Consider the following 14,185-nt stretch of genomic DNA (forward strand, 5'->3'; position numbering starts at 1 on the left):
AAAAAATAAAGTAACAGTCCTTTGATGCAGCAATTGTGTCCTACCAAAACTAAGACGACAGAAAGAGCGAAACTTCTGTTAAATAAAGCCAATCGCTGAAGTTTTAAGTATTTTTTTTCCAGTGTAATCACAACAGTAGACAAATACACCAAACTCTGTTTAGTGATTATCGAGTCGCACTTTCGTCAAATCTGAATTTTGATCGCAAAATTAACCTTTTGAACTTTTTGTTTGGAGTCGGTTTTATCAATCCAAAAATACTTTTAACATGAAGATTGCTCTACAGATAAGAGTCAACAGAAGATCCGGGTCTATTCTAGGTTGAGTACTTTGATATAATTCACTAGTGAATGATGTTGTGCAAACACTCTTTACAATTTTTTGGGGCATGGACGCGAATAATCTGGGCGCCAACACAAAAGGTGATAGTAGCTGGAGGTAGAACGCCTGTATAACCATCTTAAAAGAGTATGAAGTGATTCCAATCATTGTTTTTCAAGTGGGCTTTATTAAAAAGCAGACAGCAGACTTGCTCGTCTAATCCATCATTTCAATGTTGTAGTAGGCGGGAAATTCTGGTATCTTTCATACCTGAAGGGAACAAGTTTTCATGATAGTGTCCCTTTGTACCTTTGTAATAATTCATTTGTCTTGGTTTGGAATCTTTTCGTACTTTTATTCGATAAATTTCGTAAAAGAAGATTATATTAATACCGCACAACTAGCCCAAACGTTAGCCTAATGTAAGTTAGATGTACAGTATTTCAATTTCTCCGTTTTGGCTATTCGAGAATTTCGGTTTTTATCTAGAGCAATGCTTTATTACAATTTTCACGTTAGTAGATCCTTCTTGTGATCACACATACACATCATTAAAATAACACTCTGCTTGAGGTCTTGATTTCGTTTTTTTTATTGTTTGTAAGTGAAGCTCAACACTTTGTTTATTTCAAATTTCCAATGTTATTGTTACCGGAAAGCTTTGAAGCATACAGTGTAGTTGTTATGTTCGGTCGATGGTAATAAGGGTTTTAATGTTTTTGCATCAATGCTGCCAACTTCTGTTGGAATTGTTTATTGTCATTGGAAAAATATAAACCCAGCTGTTGATCTTGGTAAATATATGCCGAACAGGCACCTACCTAAAGCTTTGAAAGTAATAGCTTTAGGAACTCAGCACAGCGAACGACTTAATCTGTATAGCAACCACCATTGCTATTCGTCTGCTTGCTATTTTTTAATTCTTTTTTTTTTCGGCTTTCACCAAGTTGACTCATGTAGTTATCAAATCAATGAAGTGCCAATAATTTCTTTTCACGTTTTATATTTTCCAGCTTCCATTGCAGATTATCTTCGTAACTTGAAGTTTACTTTTATCGTGGCTGTTTGTACAAACGGGGTCAAACACTGACTACAAATCTTTTGAATGTCTCGTATTTACTATTCGTGACTTTTGATAAGATCTTTTATGTTTTTTCGTGCAAAGCCATTAAACAACATCAATTATGACAACTTACAGCCAGTGCAATTGGAAGCAGTTCATTTTAACGCTAAATATTCTGACAAAAATTGAACATAGGGTACTAACCACAAAGCACAGTTTGCTGTTGAATAGAATTTTATTTACAAAGAAAAATGACTAAGTTGGAAATTCTTTACTTAACATTGACTGACGTCATTTCTTTTGTTTCTCAAATATTTTCGCTTGACCTTAAATTGCGATGACGTTGATACAACCGTGCGTAGAATTTTTATGGCGATGAGCATGACGCTGATTTCCGTCAGAAAGAGGAAGAGAACAACCAGAGGCAGTGATTGACGACAAGTCATGTGGTGGCCAAGTCGGCACTGATGAGACTTACTGAGCCGAAACAACATTATTTCGGTGCTGATGAGGTTTATTGAGCCGAAACAACATTATGTCGGTGCTGATGAGGTTTATTGAGCCGAAACAACATTATGTCGGTGCTGATGAGGCTTATTGAGCCGAAACAACATTATGTCGGTGCTGATGAGGTTTACTGAGCCAAAACAACATTATGTCGGTGCTGATGAGGTTTACGGGCCGAAACAACATTATGTCGGTGCTGATGAAGTTTACGGGCCGAAACAACATTAAGTCGGTGCTGATGAGGTTTACTGAGCCGAAACAAAAAAGTCGATGCTGAGGAGGTTTACTGAGCCGAAACAACATTAAGTCGGTGCTGATGAGGTTTATTGAGCCGAAACAACACTATGTCGATGCTGATGAAGTTTACTGAGCCGAAACAACATTATGTCGGTGCTGATGAGGTTTACTGAGCCGAAACAACATTAAGTCGGTGCTGATGAGGTTTACGGGCCGAAACAATATTTTGTTGCATCATTTCGTTGTCATTGCCGACGGCCAATGCGCCAATCTTTTCCAACAAACTGATACCATGCGAAGAACAAGGGTGCCAACACAAATTTGCGTTCAACCACTTCATTAGACCACTGCCTAATGTAATCCATGAAGTACTTGTTTCAATCCCTTAGAAAATCACTATAAAACTCACTGGATAATATCCAATACAGCCTCCGACTAAGAGCAAAGATCAACACATAATCCTTACATGGATTCAAGTAACTTTGAGTAACTTGAGATTTGAGACAACACTTCAAACAAGAAAAGTTTTTTTTAAAGTCATTTGGTAACAAGTAAACAACACTTCAACTAAAAACGAAAACTTCTCATTATCTGTCAGTGGTTCACAATTTTGAAAATGTGAAGTTGTTTCTATAGTTGTTCACAGCGCACTTGAGCCCCTTGAGCGTCACACTGGTTGGCAAAGTTGCAATATATTTGTAAGATTTTACTGACAAAGACTTGATGATTGAATTCTTAGAAAATCAGACTTGGTAAAAAGATAAGAAACCTCTATAGAGAACCATTGTGCCACGGTGCGAAAATAACAAAATTTACAGAGCAGTGAGTTGCTTCTTACTGCCCATTAGTGTCGGTGTTGAATCAACTAGGTGTTCGCCAAACTTGTATTTTTTTAATCATTCCGTTAATTTGTTAGATGTATGTTTGCAACAATCAAAGAAAGAGCCACCAAGCCATGTACCTAATGTAAAAAAAATTATGTTAGAATTTTTTAAAGAATGTCTGCAGCGGCTGTGGCCAAGATAATTTCATTAAGTTTTTATTTCGGAAGTTCCATATAACTTCTGGCAAAACCAAACACTATCACTAAATTTCTTGGCAACCGGTGTGTTGCTCACAAATGAAAACCATTCGCAACTAGCCAACTACTCAATGAAGTATACTGATAGCCAGCTAAACTGTACGTCGATAGTGTTGACTGGGAAGTCCAGAGGGTACTTTTAGAACCGGGCTCGGGATGGTTTTAGAGCAGTGGTTCCCAACCTGGGGTTCGCGGACACCTTGGGGTCCGCGAGAAAGCATTTGGGGGTCCGTGATTACCTTGATGAATTTTAACAGCAAAAACTTTACCAGCAAGTCTCAAAGAAATTCTGACGAATTGCGTGAAAGTCGTTAATTTCATCAATAGCAAAGCTGTAAACCACCATACTTTTAAAGCGCTTTGTCAAGAAGGGTGTCCGACAAATTGTTCGTAAGCAATTGTTCGTAAACAATTGTTCGTAAACAATTGTTCGTAAGCAATTGTTCGTAAAGTTAATTCTTCGTAAAACAATTCTTCCTAAAGCATTTTTTCGTGCATGCAGTTAAAATTTGATGTATACGAAGAAATGCTTTACGAAGAATTGTTTTACGGATTTCATTTTACGAAAAACAGTTTACGAACAATCGTTTTACGAACAATTGCTTACGAACAATTGCTTTACGAACAATTGCTTACGAACAATTTGCCTATAACCGTCAAGAAGTAGGGTCAGATTACGAAGTACTTTTGTATCATTTCTGAGGTACGTTGGTTATCTAGAGGAGAATTTTAAAAACGAATGCAGCAGCTAAAAAATGAGGTATCAACTCTTCTGAAAGCAAAAGAAAGTCCCCTCTCAAAATTGTTTGGGAGTAAAACTTTTCTATACGGCATGGCCTACTTAGCCGATATTTTCGGTCATATTAACAATGTTAATCGTGGCATTCAAGGACCAGGTGTGACAATAATTGATACAACTGAAAAACTGAAAGCGTTTTTAGCTAAATTGCCGGTTTGAAAACACAGATTGGAAGCAGGTAATTACGCTAACTTTCCAATGCTAGAAGATCTTGATGGATGAAACTCAAAGAAAAGATACTGTTGTGATATCTATGAGAAAAAAATTTTGCGCACAGTTAGAAACCCTTCAAATCTCATTTCAACGTTATATTAATTTAGAACACCTGCCGAACTAAGTTGAAACATGGATTCGAAATCCTTTTCTTTTTGACTTGAACAACATTAGTAATGACGATCTCAGTAAAGATGACCTAATTGATTTGAGATCAAAAGAGTTATTACGCATTGAATTTCATTCAAAAACTGTGGAAGAATTTTGGTGCTCACAACTACAAACCTACCCATTCTTGGCAAAGCAAGCGATTATTGTTTTGTTACCATTCAGAACCACTTAATTACCTTTGCGAGGCAGGATTCTCAGCTCTTGTTACAATAAAAACAACATCGAAATCGCCTGGACGTTGAAGATGACATGCGTTGCATTGTCAAAAACTCAATCACAGTTCAGTCGTTTAGTTCAGGAAAGGCAACAACAGCGCTCTCATTAAATTTGCTTATACGTTGAAAAAGTTTCGGCATAGCACTTTTGGTCAGGCAAAATTTAGGTAGGGGTCCGCAGAATTAATAATTTGTCTAAAGGGGTCCGTGACAACAAAAAGGTTGGGAACCACTGTTTTAGAGGCTTAGAAACTTGAAGAAACCACCACGTATTCTTTGGATGGAGTGTATTTTTCTTAGAAGTGACTTGATTTGGGGGCCGAAAATCTCATTGGCAACGGGCCCAAATTCAACAGGCCCAAATTATCCTCTCAACGGCCCTGTTCATCACCGTTTGACTGGACGTATTACGTTTAGTTTGGCATGCATGTAGTAACCTGGTGGTCAGTAAACTGTTACTAACGTTTTTGAAAGGAGTTCAGTTTTTACTTTCAACTTGGAAAGTTAAACGGTTTGTGCGCCTTGTAGCCTATCAGACGTACTGTAGGTTTATAGCTATAGCTTACTACAAGGCATTTTTCGAGTATTTTATTAATTCGTATTTATATTGGTCGCTTAAAATGATTAAAATTCTACAATTGCTTGAAGCAAAGCTAAACTATCAAGCCAAATGATAAACTGATAAGTCACATGGATGTGCAACACTGATGATTCCAAACAAGGGTGAAACTTGAATATGTCGTCTTCCATTTTGGCTCGATGGGGGTATGAAATGACAATAGAATATGTATTGTTAAGATATTTGCATCAGTATTCACAGTTCACCTCTAGATTACAAAGCAGGAATCACATGAAAGGATATGTCATAAAAATCAATCGATTGGTTATAGAATAAGTTATAACAAAGATCAGTGTGTGTTAGGCCTAATAAAAAGTAATTCAAAGCTAACATTGCTTTAATTAAAAGATGATCATAGAAAAACCTAATTAATGTTCTTTCCAAGCAAACGTACTTTATTAATTGAAAAAACTAGTATGTTTAATGTTTTAAGTCAAACTCGAAATTTCAAAAACCTAAAAAAAAACTTTATTTTGAATTATATTTTATGTTGAATAAAACATCGAATATTTTATTACAATGTAACAAGTATTTAATGATACTTAATATAATATACTAATGATTCAATGATAATGTTTGTCGATCGAGGATTTCAATGATACGTTAACCAATAGACATTTTATGCGTAGGATCGAGATTTGTGTAAAATATATCAACACAAGCACAAGAATAAGAGATTATTTTAACTGACGGTTGTTTATTTTTCATAGAAACTTTGGAAGAAAGTTCTATTTGCTGTTTGTTTGTAAGCTACTTTGACTTCTTCTCAGGGCTAACGTTAAGGGCTAACGTTTGTTGAATTACAATCAACTACCGGGCTTTCAAAGAAGTCCTCCTTGAGTCCTTGTTGGTCCAAACGTAATTTGTTCTGCGCGTAAGGGAGCGCCTATCCCCAGACACTCTGCTGTAGGCTACAACAATCACATAAACGAAAGACACAACCGAATTTATTTAAACACACACAAAAAGTTTTACTGAAGCATCATGCCTTGGTCAGAACAAAATCAACTACATTTAAATGAAAAAAGACAAAAACGATGTTTTTTTGTAAATTGCTAAAACTACAGGCAATTTCTCTGAACACATCTCAAGATCAGACGAAAGAATAACAAGCTGATGGTGGTAAACTCTACGAGGAACAGATCACACGAAAAGAAAATTGATTAAAAATGCACAACAAAAGACACGAAACGCAATTGTTTCTTCAATAAAGGAGAGTTTGATATTCACAACTTCAAGAAGTTTGTTAAACCATAAACCTGCTTTTAGATTAGGTATTAAATTGATTGACCCAAATGTTATTGTTGCACATTGCAAAAGGCAATTGCTTATCCGTTCAATAAATAAAACATCATAACATCATTTGTTTTCAGTGCTGTGGGTTTGAAAACATTTTGGTGTATCATTTCGAAGCCAAAGCGAACGTTTTGGTGCAGGAGCACCGGAAGCGGGGATCAGATGCCCCCTCCCTGCCCTCAATTGTTCTATAGATGGACGGGAAAGGGGGCAATGATGCCGTTTTAAGGTCATGTAAGCTACTGCACATTTTGCAATATAACAATTTCTGCTATTCACTTTTAGCTTAATTATAATCTTTCATTTTTGCATCAAAATAATATTCACGGCACAAAATTCTGCAACACAGTAGGTTACATCATTACAATATAGCAATAGCATTATGCCCTTCAATTCTTTGTATAACGGACACTTGTATCATTACTCGATAGTGAGCTGATACATGAACATTATATTATCGCTATATCTTATCTTAAAACTTTTAAAAAAATTGGCATTTCAGTAAACAAAAGTGCCCTTTTTTCATAATCCTGCCTCCCCAGTCAAAAATCGTTCCGGCGCCCCTGTTTTGGTATTTTTAGACTAGCAGTCAAAATCGGTCTCAAGCACTATAGATTTGTAGTCGAGCGTTATTGGTCGGACTCCACCGCCCAGTTAGTCTTATATTCTGTACCATGGAATACATTCCCACATCACGTGGAAAAGGTAATGCTGTTGTGGTTTCTTAAAAAAACTGAACCCTGTAAATACTGCCGGCATGACGTTGTGTAATCACTTAAAAAGTAAAAATTAAAAAAATAGAATTAAAATTAAAAACTAAATTATGAATTGTGAATTCAATGTTTCTGGCATTACAAACAAACAGTTTTTTTTCAGCAAGGTCACTTACAAACACCAAAAGAGCTTGTAAAAGTTTTTCAAAAATAGTTATTTGTTTTCCCCAGACTTGGTTCGTCCGGCAAACACCACTCGAGATCTCATTGGGCTCTCTTGCATCAGTGGGAGCGCATGTTCCATCTTTGTAAGGCCACGCTGACCTTCATCTGTCAACGCATCTGCTACGGAATTGAAACGAGAAGCACCTGTGAAGGAGGGACTCAAACTTTTTTTATTTTCAACTCCCATAGTCATCACTGGGGAAGGAGTTGTAGACACTGTTTCCTGAAAGGTGTTTTTGGATGACCTTGCCAGTAACTTATCATCCTGAAGAGAAGTTGATCCCAGATCTGGATGGAAAGTTTCATTCTTAACAAAAGAAGATTTTTCAAGTTTAATATCATCTTCTTCATCAAAGTTTTTCACAAATTCAGAATAAGAAGCGCCTTCGTGTTTTTCAAGCTCCAGCACAAGCTGCTCAGTATCAATTCCTTTTCTCTTTCTCTCATTTTCAGCATACACAATAGCATCTTTAGTGTTGTTGTACCAAGCCTGAATCATGTCAGCTGCTGTTTTTCTTTCCTGAAATCAAAAAATGAAACTTTAAAAGAAATGCGTTCAAATGATAGGCGTAGGCCAAGCTATCCTACTTTGCAATAGATTGAGTTTCGCTTTTGGCAGCACGATCGCTTACTTCACAATGTAGATATTACGACCTGTTTCAGCCTGATGCTGCGAGCTTTAGGCTACCCTGTTTTACCTTGATGCCACAGCAGACTTGCAGCATCAGACGAAAAAAGGTCGTATCTACATTGTAAAGTGTAGGCTGCCATACTTTAAATGTCATTATAGGCTATCTAATTACATTTTGGGCGTGTTGACTACCGTGGTCTAATGTGGGTCTGTGGACAAGTTTATCATGATACAACAGCACATTTCAATGATTACTGAACACCTCTCATTTACTTTTGATCCGATTTGCTCTGCGGACAATGCTAAAGAACAACAGTAGACGATGTTAGATTCGTTGCATTCATTTATTCTTTCAATTGGTCGTTTTTTTAGCAACGAAAATATACTTTTATACATCAAGTAAGTTTTGGTGCGAGTGTACAATGTAGTAATTGAGTTAGCGGTAATGTTGGAGCTTAGGTTCCACAAAGGTTCCACACAAAGCTTAGGTTCCACAGAAAAATTGAAGCTTAGGTTTCACAAATGGAAAACGTCGCACGGACGTATATATCTCCACGGCCATACCCAGTGTACCTACTGCACTGTACTATAGTGTAGAAGTAGATCATAATTTGTTGGAAGATATTTTTATCATCGCGACGATAGTTGTAAACCAAGATGAATATGCATATCCTCCCCTGCTCAAGATCACGCGGTGCTGGTTCGACTCTCGGGGTGTGCACTTGAGCAACGCATTCAGGACTGCTCTCTATTCAACCGCACCTAGTGAATGGAATAACTCCGTGGCAACAACACTTCAAAAATCGTAAAACTTCACTCTTCCAATCTCGGTAACCGGTCCTGCGTCAAGAGCCTCTACACGTATGCGAAACTACCAGGAATGTAATTTATCAAGGCTTTGTCAGTCCGAGGATAACGATTCAAAACCAAACCATATATTTTCATACTATAATTGCAACCAAATCTCACCTGATTCTTTAATTCCATATTTGCCCCATGTAAGATTAAAGTTTTTACGACTTTGGGGCGTCCCAGTCTTATCGCATCATGTATGGGGGAATCCCCTTCACAATCACTCTCGTTTATCTTTGCACCGCACTCCAACAAGTAGTTAACGCATTCTGTGAAGCCCACTCTTGTCGCAACGTGAAGCGGAGCGTTTTGCAACTGAACCAGAGAGAATCCCATTCAAAAAGATTTTTTGTCATGTCAGTTAAAATCACAAGTGAAAAGTTGTGATTTTTCAAACACAATTTTTCTATATTTTACTTGAGTAAAATATTTTGATAGCTTGCTTTGCTGGTGTAATGTTTACAACTTGCATTTTTGCTTACTGAAGCACATGCAGACAATATGTAATTGCAATTTATTTACCTGATCTTTCTTGTTGACATTTGCATTGTTGGCTAACAAAGTTTGAACAACTTCTAGATTTGAACCTCTGCAAGCCCAATGAAGCGGAGTGTTGCACAGCTGTGTGAGAATTTAAGTAGAAATATATTCAATACAAGTTTCCAATTTATCATTTTATATTTGCAGAAACAAGCCATGTTGCAATACACGGTTTTATACAATTTACATTTTACACGAATGCTGAGTTTCTTTCTAGGTCTCGAAAACCTGTTTAGATTTTCATTCTACAGTATGCGTGTGCCTGTAGACATTTAAAAAAGAAAAGTTGCAATTACATGAAATGTTGCTTTTGTTGGCCATTTTTGAACTACATAGCTTGAGTCTCAACATGTGCCTTATCAGCAAAAAACGATTCATTCCACAAAACCAATACATTAGTAGATAATGATTTTGTTGTTAACAAGTTTGTTGCGTCACAGCCACATTTTTATTATTGTTTTCAACAAACTGTTGAAATCTTTAACCGTATCTGTTACTGGCGTACCTTATGGTCTCGCCCTCAGCTAATTCAGCAATTTCACATAGAAGCAGTGACGGTAGAAACCTGAGATTTCTTGACTTTTACTTTTTTTTCTTGCCCCAAATTTTAATCCCGATTATGTTGGTATTGGATAATTGTGAAGTTCACAATAAACCTTTTGTCACAGCCAGTTATGAAATGCAAGAAATTTGTTGATATTCAATAGCTTGATTGACAGTTTACTATTAGCGTGCGGTTTCATTTTGTGTTAACGCGACGGCGCTAAAATTCCAGGCAGCAAAATCCGTCATTTTACATTGATTCAACGTCGATTTTGCTGTCTGGGTAGGGAGTCGGTCTCTGACGCAATATGAGTCATTCTTTGCTGGCAGACAATAATTAGGAAGGTAATTCGTTATTTGCGCAAATTGCTTTGTAGTGCAAAAAGTGCATATAATGCTGTTTGCACAGAAACGGAAAAACAAAATTGATGAAATTCTGTGTTCAATGCAAGAAGACTTTCAAAATAAAATGTCAACTGAGAAATTTGACCAAGAAATGGCAAAAATAGGTCAAAAACCGAGTCTTTATCACCTTTTCTACCTAAAATACACAATCACGAATATATTTTGCGAAATAAATTGATTGAAGGGATAGATAAGGCTTTTGACCAACGGCGTACTTTTTCCCGTTGTTATTTGATATAAGCCGACGGAGTAATTAGCAATAAGAGAGACGTAGACCTGATAGTCTTGGCCTGTAACTCTTGCCGCCAAAAGGAAGCAGTGACAGATACGGTTAAGACATTGGTAACTATCTTTGATATAATCGGCTTTGCTTGGCTTTTTTGCATAAGATTGAACACTTTTTAAAGTGCTAATAGTATTTGCTGTTATTTCTTTATCACGTAGATATAAACGCAATGATAACTACCTTGTCTGATGCATTGACTTTGGCGCCTCTTTCGATCAGGAGATTGACAATGGCTGGGTTCTCGTACAAAGACGCCCGATGCAAAGCTGTTCGCTGACACTGACAAATTGATCGATTAAAGCGGCAAACTATATACTGTAGTTCACCTTTAACTGAAACTAATAAAAGGATTATTGCAGGAAAAAGATTGCGATGAATTTGATGCCATCAATTTTCACTTGATTAGTTACAAATTCAAAACAAACAAAACGATCATCTGAAATGCGTTTTATGCATTTGATTTATATGGAAATCTTTGCACAAGTATGTACAAATCTTTGCGCTTTGTACGAGATTGCTTTACTTCAAAACTCCAACGTCTCAACATGCTTTTTTTCAAGTAGCCAAGCAATCGAGATTAGGCTTTAATACAGTATTGGTGTATGGTTTGTAAAAAATAAAAAAGGTTTTGAAAACTACATCCTAAAATCATTTCAAACAGCATGAAAGACAGCAAGATTTAACGCAGCATCACAACATCTTTTTGTAACATAGATCTTCCCGAGTTTCAGTTTCGCAAACTGGTCGACACCGTTACTGTAGTGTTTTTTACTCAAAATTACCAAAAACATTGATTCTAGCACAGTATCAGTGATGTACGCGCATACAAAAAAATTTGACGCCGTCAGCGTAAACGCAAACGTTCGAAAAACCATACGTCGTATGCGTTAACGTAACTTGTAAAATTTGGCAGCGTCAGCGCATACACTAGCGTAAACTCATTTTGTTTGCTAGGTGCCAAACATTTACACGGTATAAACCACTCGAAACAAACAAGTTTTATTTTGAATTTCCACGAAGAAACACAAGCATCTGAAAGTGTTCATCAGCATTTTGCTGCGTTTTGGTTTCAATATGCCTTTGCCCATTGAAAACATTCTTTCAACTGCAGCGCTGAAAGGTATTGGCGTGTTGTAGCAAAAAAATAACACTAAAAAGTATGCGTTGACGCTATGCGCTAAAAAACCGCGAAAACTTTACGGCGTAGCTTTAAGCGACAACTACCCAAAAAAAATGTGGCCGTAAACAAAAAGTCTACGCCGCAAGTCTACGGCGTAGAATTTGCGGCGTATACGTACATCTCTGCACAGTATCATAAAGATATGAAAAGCTATGCTTATTCCAAACTACAAAAATGGAATCAGCAAAGCATGGTTGTTTACCTTTACTTGATTACAATTTTTATTAAAGCAACGTTATTTAGGTTGCTTTGTCACCTTATTGTTATGTTGCTTCGGAATTGTGCATAAGGCTGTGAAGTCCAAGTCGGAGTCGGAGAGATTTTCGCGTTTCCAGAGTCAGAGTCGTTGAAAAGAAGCCGACTCCGACTTGATGCAAAACGATAAACAATAAAATTTTACAACCCTTTTCAAAATATTGCGTTTTGTTCTCAGTATTGCGCTTTAAAACTTCACCAGAAGATAGAAGTGTTTGTGAAATCTGCCGTTTCAATGTCGATCACAACTAAAGTGAAATTCAATTTTAAAAATGAAAAAAGACAAAATTTAAAAAATTTGACAACCTTCAAAAACCTGGCAACACTTAAGCCGGATTCGGCCTGTATAAATCGAGGAGTTAAAGTCGAATATCATTTTTCCGACTCCACAGCCCTGATTGTAGGCTACTTCAAAACACATCAATTAACAATTAAGTTTGTTACCGAATCAACCGAATTCACATCTCCGCCGTCATCTAGGAATTTACGAACTGTTTTTATTCTTCCACTAGATGCCGCTATAAAAAAGTTGTACAATGAAACCGGCTCCATTGGATCCAACTGAAATGACAAAAAAAGCAATCATTTATTCATTTGAAGATGTTAAGGTTAACGTCGATTTCTCAAATATGCTAATCGTTGAAAAGATACAACGCACCCCTTCACCGCATATTTTTAACTTCAAACATCAAAATGAGAGCAAGCAATGCTGGTCAAATTCTCTCAATTAACTTTTTACTTATTTATTTTAAATGGTAGTCTGGCTGATTGGTTTTGAATCTTTGTCCTCGGACTGACAAAGTCTTGATAGGTTATTCCTGGCAGTTTCACATACTTGTATAAGAGGCTTTTGACCGGTTACCGAGGTTGCTTTCGGCCGGTTACCGAGATTAACAGAGTACCGAGAGCAACTTGTTCATAATGCTTGTTGATGAATATGCCGAATATGCGTAATAATGCAGCAATAATATATCTAGCCTACATAGCTATTAAAATTTTATATTAATTGGTTGTGAGACAGTCAACCGCCTAAGCAGACATTCTGCTTGGGATAAGTTCTCAACAACAGCAAGGTTTTATTAATTTTATGCAACATACACACTTTTTCTAATACGCAATTTTAGTTAAAGTTACAATATTCGACACCTCTTCTTCTTGATCTGGAAAGAAATGCATCCTTCCCAGGTGGACCCTGGATATTTTACGCTTGTCGGTTGATCTTTTGCGTTTGGTTGTGGGAGATGTTTCCGCACTGGAAAGGTCGTCAGAGGGCAGTGTTGGTGCCAAACCGACAATTGGAAAACTTTTTCTTGCCGGTCGATTTGCAGCTGGTGCAGCGAGAGTATTAGAAGTTTTCTTTACCTTTTGTAGCATGGTTAAATATCAGATTTAACCTTCCTACTGCAGTTAAATTCAATGATGGTTATTCCAACTCTTAGTTTGACTATAAAATTCCAACAAATTTACCAGGGATTAAAATGTTTTTGGCAACTTCAGGCTTCTAAGTAAAAAAAAAAATACTCATTATAGGCTGAACAACTTAAGAAATAACATGTCATGACTTTACAGGAGTGCAGAATTGGTATGTTTGCAATGTAACATGAATGAGTGCACCGAAATCATGCTCTAAAAAGCTGTCACCAAGTCTATAAGTGATTCTGGTAACGATGTTTCCAGATATTGATCTGAGCTTCTTTGATCTTTTTGACCTCATAGCTTCTGCCATTGAAGTTTGCGTAATGAAGCAGACAATCTGGATTTGTTTGGAGTTCTAAAAATATTACTTTAAACTATTTTTACAAATTTAAATATTGATTATTTTCAGATATATTCATCAAAACTGATGCATTAGGCCTAGTTCTAATATAAGCCTAATTCACTTAAAAATGTTTGTCTATAAAATTAAATGTCGATATAATTAACAAATATTATATCTTTTCTACTTCAATACAACAATGTATAAATTAAGGAGTTAATTACTAAGTTTATTGCTGTATTTTTTTAATAAATATATTTCTCTTAAATAAGTCTAA

The 14,185-nt window shown here is 36.5% G+C and overlaps 1 protein-coding gene across 1 annotated transcript; it reads right to left on the reverse strand.

The window, feature by feature from the left end:
* Positions 1-7,449: 7,449 nt before the first annotated feature.
* Positions 7,450-13,526, reverse strand: LOC145779069 (uncharacterized). Its single transcript, XM_082590641.1, has 6 exons — positions 13,299-13,526; positions 12,597-12,713; positions 10,898-10,996; positions 9,466-9,564; positions 9,061-9,258; positions 7,450-7,980 (listed from the first exon to the last, which is right to left on the reverse strand). Exons 1-6 carry the CDS (start codon positions 13,524-13,526, stop codon positions 7,450-7,452), a joined length of 1,272 nt encoding a protein of 423 aa, XP_082446767.1.
* Between the last annotated feature and the right edge of the window lie 659 nt (positions 13,527-14,185).

The sequence above is a fragment of the Aplidium turbinatum genome, chromosome 10 (genome assembly GCF_918807975.1).
Source record: "Aplidium turbinatum chromosome 10, kaAplTurb1.1, whole genome shotgun sequence".
In the NCBI taxonomy this organism is placed as follows: domain Eukaryota; kingdom Metazoa; phylum Chordata; class Ascidiacea; order Aplousobranchia; family Polyclinidae; genus Aplidium; species Aplidium turbinatum.